This window comes from Chiloscyllium plagiosum, chromosome 17, assembly GCF_004010195.1.
Source record: "Chiloscyllium plagiosum isolate BGI_BamShark_2017 chromosome 17, ASM401019v2, whole genome shotgun sequence".
Lineage (NCBI taxonomy): Eukaryota > Metazoa > Chordata > Chondrichthyes > Orectolobiformes > Hemiscylliidae > Chiloscyllium > Chiloscyllium plagiosum.
Genome location: NC_057726.1, coordinates 29031109 through 29039868, shown reverse-complemented (window position 1 = coordinate 29039868; position 8760 = coordinate 29031109). Strand labels below are relative to the sequence as shown.

The window sequence follows — 8760 nt, the reverse complement described above, 5'->3', positions numbered from 1 at the left end:
AATTGATCAAGATCTCTTTGTAATCTTTGATAGCCTTTTTCACTGTCCACTATACTCAATTTTGGTGTCATCTACAGTCCCTACCCTTAACTGTATAAGTCCTGTCTTTGTTTGTATTACTAAAATGCAGCACCTCACATTTATCCAAATTAAACTCCATCTGCCACTCCTCAGCCCACTGACCCAATTGATCAAGATCTCTTTGTAATCTTTGATAGCCTTTTTCACTGTCCACTATACTCAATTTTGGTGTCATCTACACTTACTAACTATTCGTCCTATATTCTCATCCACACAACTGACAAAGAAAAATGGACCCAGTACTGATCCCTATGGAACACCACTGGTCACAGGCCTCCAGTCCAATAAACAAACCCCCATCATCCCATTACTCTCCGTCTCCTACCGTCAATCCAATTTTGCATCCAGTTGGCAAACCTGAATCTCATGTGATCTAATGTTGTTAATTAGTCTACCGTGCGGAATCTTGTCAAAGGCTTTACTTTTAGTGCCTACCCTCCGGCAGGAATAGCAGCTATCGTTAGGGAGCCGTTGCTCAGGAATCCGCACCTCCGTATTCGCGGGTTCGAGTGGCTGTCAGAGGGGAGGGCCGTGGCGGTGAGGGTGACCAGGATCGGGGACGTGCTGGGTAGCGGGGGCCTGGGCTGGATGTTGCTGCAGGACATAGCGAGCAGGGCAGCGGTAGATGTCCGGTACGTGGCCACCGCCATCCGACACCTTAAAACAGCGGTGCTCAGACCCAACATAGTGCACCAGTTGGAGGATGCTCAGGTATGCGGTAGAATCCTGTCCGCGCTTACCCCTGCCCAGACAGAATTTCACACTGGCCCCAAGGTCCCGTACTTCCCACGGGAGACTGTGCCGCACAACCTGAGCCACCTCCGGAATTTTAGTTTTGTTCCTTTTAAGGACGTAAAAAGGTGGGTCCTGTATTGACTGCTGCTGCACACCGTCCACCTCTTCTCCGTCATCCACCATCCGGACATGCCTTGGTGTGCCCATTTGCCACTGGGCGGTGGGGATCCCGAGTGGAGGGCTCTCTACGCGGGAGTCCTCCCCCTTTCTCTCGGGGATCTGGGATGGAGGGTGCTGCATGCTGCGGTCCCCTGCAATCACAGATTTCATTGGTTCACGGACTCCCAGCCCAACTGCTTGTTCTGTGGCGCTGTGAAGTCCGTGGACCATGTATATATTGGGTGTTAGCATTTGGACTCCCTTTTTGATTTTCTCAAAACCTCCTCCTCTGCTTTTAGTTGCACATCAGTCCCACACTCCTGATCTTCAGGCACCCGCTACTGAGGAGAGAGGGCAGGTCTGAAGACCTCCACGTGGGTCTGCTCCTGGGTCTGGCCATAAATAGGTCCAGGCAGCGGGCCGTGGAGGGGGTCATTAGGGCCGTCTGCCTGCCCCTCTTCCGCGGTTACGTTAGAGCCCTGGTGTCTCAGGAAAAGGAGCACACGGTGTCCACCGACACCCTGGAGTTGTTCAAGGAGAGGTGGGCGCCGCTGGGAGTGGAGTACATTATTTCCCCGTCCAACTCTATTTTGATTTAGTCCCTGCCCTCCCCTTCACTGTCTGATCACACAGCATTGCCCTTTGATGTGAAGGGGAGGGCTTGTCACTGGCCACTCGGGTGTTTCTTTTCTTCCTGGTGGTGGAAATTTGAATAAAGATTCAGGAATAAAAAGAAATCAAAGGCTTTACTAAAGTCCAAGTAAACAAAGTCATCTGCTCTGCCTTCATCTACCTTTTTGGTTACTTCCTCAAAAAACTCAAATTTGCGAGACAGGATTTTCCTGGCACAAAACCATGCTATCCCTGTTCATTCCACTTGTCTTCAAATGAATATAAATCCTGTCACAATCACTTCCAAAAACCTACCCACTACCGATGTCAAACTCACATATCTTTGATTCTCAGGCTTCTCCTTACAGACTTCCTTAAATACAGGCACAACATGAACCACCCTACAGTCCTCTGACACCTCACCTGTAGTTATAGATGATACAAATATATCTGCTAGGGGCCTCCAATCTCCTCCCTAATATCCCCCAATGTCTTGGGATGCACTTGATCAGGTCCCAGAGATTTAGCCACCTTTATGTTTTCTAAGACATCTAGCATTTCCTCTTCTGGAATGTGAACTGTTTTAAAAATATTAATATTTATATTCGAGTTCTCTTGCCTCCATTTCCTTCTTCATAGTAAAACCCTGATGTGAAATATTCATTTAACATCTCTTGCCATCTTCTGAAGTTTAACACAAAGCTGACCTTGTGGGTCTTTAAGGAATTCTACTTTCTCTCTAGTACCTCTTAATGTACTTGTAGAATCCCTTTGGTTTATCTTGAACCTTATCTGCCAAGGCTATCACATATCCCCTCTTTGCATTCCTGATTTCCCTCTTAAGAATGTCTACAGCTAATAGATTTTTAAAATTCTTTAATAAAATCTCAATATCTTTATTCATTCATTCTTCCTTAATCTTACCAGCCATACCTTCCACTCTAACAGTAATATAATGTCTTTGAGCTCTCATAATCACACTTTCGAAAGCCTCCCACTTGTCAGTTGCCTCTTTACCTGTGATCAGTCCACTCCAACTAACTTTTGAAAGTTGTGTCTCATATTAAAATTTGCCTTACTCCAATTAAGGACTTTTATGGAAGGTTTATCCTTTTCCATAACAATTTTAAAATTAATAGAATTATGATCACTAGTCCCAAAGTATTCCCCTAACATTTCAGGCACTTGCCCAGCCTTAGTTCCCAAGAGGTAAAGTTTTGCTGCTTTTCTAGTAGGTACATTTACATAATGAGAAAGAAAATGTTCCAAGAATTATGTTTATTCACAGAATCACAAAACCTATGTAGGAAAAACAATCTAGGTCAAGGTGAAAGAGCAAAACAATGGGACCAACTGGATAGTTTTTAAATAAAAGGCATTGAATAATTATCTGAAGAGAAAACAAAGAAAATACGGGGTTTAAGGAAAAGTCAGGAAAGTGGGACTGGCCGACTTAATTTGACAAAGAACTGCCTGCACATGACACCCAGAATTGTCTTCTTCTGTGCTGTAACCAATCTGATTCTAAGTGCTGCCATAGTAAATGGCCTCCTTTTTTTTTCTCTATAATACTAAAGGATCAGCTTTAGTGATTAAGGAAGGAATTGTTTCAATAATAAAGGATAAAGAGGTAAACTGACAGTGAAGGATAGAACTTCAGAGATAGAAAAAGAATTAAGACCATAGTGAAAATTGTGTATATGAGCCCTGATAATATGAAGTGGTGAATTGTAAAAACGAAGATATTATATAAAGATGTAGTGAGGCAGAGTGGTTTTAATGGGTTTCTAGTCTTCATATAAACAGCAACAATATTCCTAAATCAAGTAAAGGGGCATGTAATGTTAGATCTAGTAATTAAAGCAGCCTCACAGTTCATGCCTTTACAAAAGAAGTGAGAAACAATGTTTTCGCTCAGCAAGTAGTTAGGTTTGACATGTCTTGCCTGAAAGTACAGTGGAGGCAGGTTCAATTGAGGCATTCAAAAGGGTATTAGATGATTATTTGAATAAAAAGGCAGCTTTGGAGAAAATCCAGGAGATTAGCAGAAGGTAATGATGACAATGAGGGGATGCAGACACAATGGGCCAAATGGCCTCCTCTGTGCCATAATATTTCTGTGATACAAGCTTACCCACACTGAAACTTCTGCAAACACTCAGGGCGGGAGTGTCCATAAAGAAACTGACAAATCAACATTTTCACTTGTTAAGTCTTTATTGGAATGCTCAATTTTGATGAAGCAGCTTCTTGCTCCTTCTTTATACAGCTGCAGACTGATCTCCTGAGTATCTCCAGCTGATCTGGTTTTCCTCTGTGTAAAACATGCTTGTGAAAATACCTAATAAAGCCAAGATTGCTCCAAAAAGCACACTCACTGGCAAGATAAACAGATAGGAAATAGACTCAGTTATCTTGTTTAGAAACTTTCACTTCAGAGAAAATTGAAGGAAATGCGTAAAGGGAGAATTTTTCATTATAAACTCTATGGCTGCACTGAAACAGTAGCTGCACATCCACCTATAAAAAGCAGAATTCCCTTAGTTTTGACATAACATGCTAAAATATCAGAAGCCTTAGAGTGCCCTGTTCTTAGTTTTTCCTGCAATTCCACCCTTATCTCTAGCTTCACAGAAGTTCAGAGAATGAAGGTTGACTAATACAGAAAGATAAAGGCCATTTGGCCATTCGAATCTGCAGTAACCCACCAAAGAGCATCCCAGTGGGACCTACACACCACCGTATCTCCAGAACCCCATGGCTAACCACTAGCCTGCAGATCCATGGACACTATGGGCAATGTAACATCATCAAAACACCTGACCTGCACATCTTTGGAATGTTGGAAGAAACTGCAGTTGTTGGAAGCCCACATAGACCCAGGGAAATGTGCAGACTCCACAGTCACCCATGATTGGTCTCAAACTGAAATCCCTGTCACCGAGGGGCAAACCAGGGTGCAAACCACCGCCTCTCTGTGGTGCTCCTTATTGGCTGAAGTCTCACAGTGAGCATTGTGCAACTGAATGGATCCTAAGAATTCATTTGAAAGCTATTTTTGTAGTTATAAGTGGGTATGACATTAATGCTTAGCTTTAATTTGGTAACTGGCCCTATATTCTGGTCTTTTAAAACATAAAAACAAATGACATTGAAAATTACAAGAGAGTGAAATTCACCTTCAGCACTAATTCAAAAATGGGTATTGCTAGATAAGCAAATATACATTCCTTCTAAGGATCTCAACTGAAAAGAAAATTAGGCAGGGTGTAAAACAGATGACCTTAATCAGGAAAATAACAAATTGGAAACCATAAGACAAAATTGCATATATGTACATTTCAAATAATTCAGGTTCTCCCATTGTGGCCATGTTTATTGCTGTGTGTGCATGTTAATTCATTGGCTGACATTTTTTAGTTTTCAGGTTGTAATCTATTTAATGTGCTCCCATCATCATCAATTTCTCAGATGTTACATATTCTGGATGCTTACTTTTCTGATTATATAGTGCTGATGATAGACAGACTGTTAGATCTTAGGATTCAAGAGATATTTGTTGGCGGAAGCTAAAAATCCAGGCTGATAAGAATATGAAAACAGTTTAATAAAATAAAATTCATGTACATAGATTATAAGTAACAGTTTATTTTTCAAGAAAATCTCACACATAGCACGGTTTTCACTTAAAATATTAGACATCTTAAAAGCACGTCTCAAAAAGGCCTTTCGTCATAGCTTTGTGTCTTGAATTCTTCATGACATTAACAAGAACACTAATGTAAAAGGAATCAATATACAGTGTATGTGAAGAGAGTGAATATATGTTAAAAAAATTAAGTCATTAACACATTAATCAAGCTGTGGTAGTTTATAAAAAGTAATTTAACAAGAATTTATTCAATTCAGCTGCATTCAGTGTCTGCATCTCCTACATTTTATCAAAATTTACATAATGTTTGGGACATAACAGATACATGTAAAGGTGTCGTAGAATCACACAACAACAAAAGGAAACACAGAATCACAGAAAAATTGGAGAAATTAGTACGAGGTGCAACAGGATAATATGCAGTTAATGTACACCAATTGAAGTGAAAATCTGAGTTCATCATCATGAATCCTCAGTTATAAATCTGAAATCACCTATACACAAAGTGGAGGAATTCGACTATCCACAAATGGCATGATGGCACAGTACCAAATTCCATTGACTCTGTCATCCCAATTCGTCCCCAATCCCTGCAAGCTCAAAGTGACAAGGTCAAACCTCGGAGATCAGGATGACTGATAGTAAAGAGAGGATTAAATGTACAAGCAACTTGTACAACACCATAATTAGAAAGGAGGTCATTCAAAATGCATAAAAATTAAGTCAATACACAGTAAAACTGTGGAGAGATTTCCAATTCCCAAACTAGAATCTAAAACATTGCAAATGAATTATATACTCCCACTCCCACAACAAGCTAACACAGGTTGTAACACAGCTCTTCCATGAGCACTCATATTATTTAGTCTGGACCAACCACATCATCATCTTTTTATTTTCAACTAGCTTTTATGTTCTGGAAGTATCTGGTTATCCCATGTGAAAAATATAAAATGCTCATCTTAATGTTTTCTCATTATCTGAATTTCTAAGATTAAACACAAAGTTAGTATGCAGGTGCAGCAAGTAATTAAAAAGGCAATGGGAATTTTGGCCTTTATTGTTAAGGAGTTTAAAAATAAGGAAGTCTTGTTACAAATTGTTACTGTGCAGGCTGTTGGTAAGGCCAGTCACACACGAAATACTGTATACAGTCTGTACTCAAATTATATACTAGCTTTGGAGGTTGTTCAAAAAGATTCACTAGGCTATTTCCTGAGAAACTTATGAAGAATGACTTAGGCCTTTATTCATTAGCATTTAGAAGAATGAGGGATGATCTTATAAAAACATAAGATTTTGACGGGTCCTGACTGTGTAAATGATGAGGTGATGTTTCCACTCATACAGGAATATCAAAATAGGGGACATGGTTACAGAATATGGGAACACTCATTTAAAATGGAGATGAAAAGGAATTTCTTCTCCTGAAGGTTAATGAATGTCAGGAATCCTCCACCTAAGTGTGTTCTGGAGGTTAGATCACTGGAAGTATTTTAAGAGGAGCTGGCTAGATGTTTGAAAAATAGGAATGGATAGCTGTAAGAAGCTTACATGCAAGAGGAGTGAGACCTTGGCAGATCAGTTATAAAATAAAGTGGCTGACTTGAGGGAACAAATGTCCTACTCTTCTTATTTGTTGAATGATACTTAACTTGGAATGGATCCTATATTTGAGGAAATGTACTCATTAATTTAATGGATTAGAGCAAGTTTGAGTGACAACGTTCAAAAGAAAATACAAATCTATGGTATTTACAATTCAAAGATGCAAATCCTATCTGCATTTGGTATCCACTATTGATATCAATGGCATGCATTCAAATATACAAAAGATGATATTCTGTATATTAGTTCAGTAAAATTTCAGAGAACTTCCACATACTTCTAAACAATTTTGTTCGTGATTTACACATGGATGCAGCACCTTGTTTGTCAATGTTTATAAACTACAGATTCAAAACTAAATGTAAATAGCACTGAGTTTTTGATATGGAAATTCAAATGGAATTTCATTAGAAACTAAATTACATTAAACTATATTGAATAAAAGATCAAAGTTAATGAATAAATACTAGCAATATATTACATTACTATACAGTGTAGGTTTTTTTTCCCCTTTTACACACTAAACTATACTATTAACTAAGCCAAGATCCAGGAATAAGTTTGAAATTGTATTATTAGGTTAGATATAGAGGGAGTAACATGAAATAGACAGACAACAAACTTCATACTATTTTTCAGATTTCTACATTTACAGGCTTTAGTTCTTTCTTCCGAATTCAGGCACGTTATGTACCAAAAGTTGAAAACATGAACCTTTGCTGATACAAACTGAAACCAGAAGTGGTCTGCATGTGCAATATAACTCAGATAAAAAATGCCACGTTTATGACAATCAATGTAAAGATCTTACAGCTCTCCCTCTAACTGCAGAAAGGTTTCTTTTAGACTCTATTGCTTGGGAAATCCATCCTCTCCAAGTAGGTGAAGGTTGGCATCTTGTATCAACTGTGGCCCCGGCCCTACCTTTGGAAAGGAAAACAGACTTTTTAAAAAAATGCTCAATTCTCAACAGAACAAAGTGTGGAATAAAACTAAATGAAAAATTCCCTGCACTATCAAGGAGCTCTCTCTAAAGGGAGGTAAACAAACACAATCCAAGAACAGAAAAAGCACCTAAATTCCTTCCAATCCCCCAGGAAAAGCAAACTAAATGTAATTCTAACATCATCCAGTTTAACTAGTTGCATTAATGTACGTTAATGTATCCAATCCAAGTGGCTTGTTCTCATTGTATTCCATGAGATCTAAGCTTGCTAACCAGTCTCCCATGGGGAGCTTTGTCAAACGCCTTACTGAAGTCCATATAGATGATGTCTACCACTCTGCCCTCATCAATCCTCGTTGTTACTTTTTCAAAAAACTTAATCAAGTTTGTGAGTCATGATTTCCCATGCACAAAGCCATGTTGACTATCCCTAATCAATCCTTGACTTTCCAAATGCATGTAACTCCTGTCCCTCACGATTCCCTGCAACAACTTGCCCACCATAGACATCAGGCCCATCGGTCTATAGTTCCCTGGTTTGTCCTTACCACCTTTCTTAAACAGTGGCCCCATGTTAGCCAATCTGCAGTCTTCCAGCACCTGACCTGTGACTATTGATGATACAAATATCTCAGCAAGGGGCCCAATGATCGCTTCCATAGCTTCCCAGAGTTCTAGTGTACACCTGATCAGGTCCTGGGGATTTATCCACTTTTATGCGTTTCAAGACATACAGCACTTCCTCCTCTGTAATATGGACATTTTTCAAGATGTCACCATCTATTTCCCTAAATTCTTTATCTTCCAATCCTTTTCCACAGTAAACATTGATGCAAAATACTCGTTTAGTATCTCTCCTATCTCCTGCAGCTCCACACAAAGGCCGCCTAACTGATCTTTGAGGGGCCCTATTCTCTCCCTTGTTACCCTTTTGTTCTTAGTGTATTTGTAAAAATCCTTTGGATTC

General features: G+C 39.5%; 1 protein-coding gene across 8 annotated transcripts in view; it reads right to left on the bottom strand.

Moving 5' to 3' along the window:
* Nucleotides 1-5173: 5173 nt before the first annotated feature.
* mvda (mevalonate (diphospho) decarboxylase a) overlaps nucleotides 5174-8760 on the bottom strand; it is a 44815-nt gene continuing 41228 nt past the window's right edge. For 6 of the 8 annotated variants that reach the window (XM_043706752.1, XM_043706756.1, XM_043706753.1 and 3 more), the window contains one exon: nucleotides 5174-7771. In XM_043706752.1, coding sequence (XP_043562687.1) covers nucleotides 7697-7771 — 75 coding nt within the window. In that variant the 3' untranslated portion in view covers nucleotides 5174-7696. The remainder of the gene's footprint in view (nucleotides 7772-8760) is intronic. The other 2 variants (XM_043706761.1, XM_043706758.1) reach the window with 1 other exon arrangement.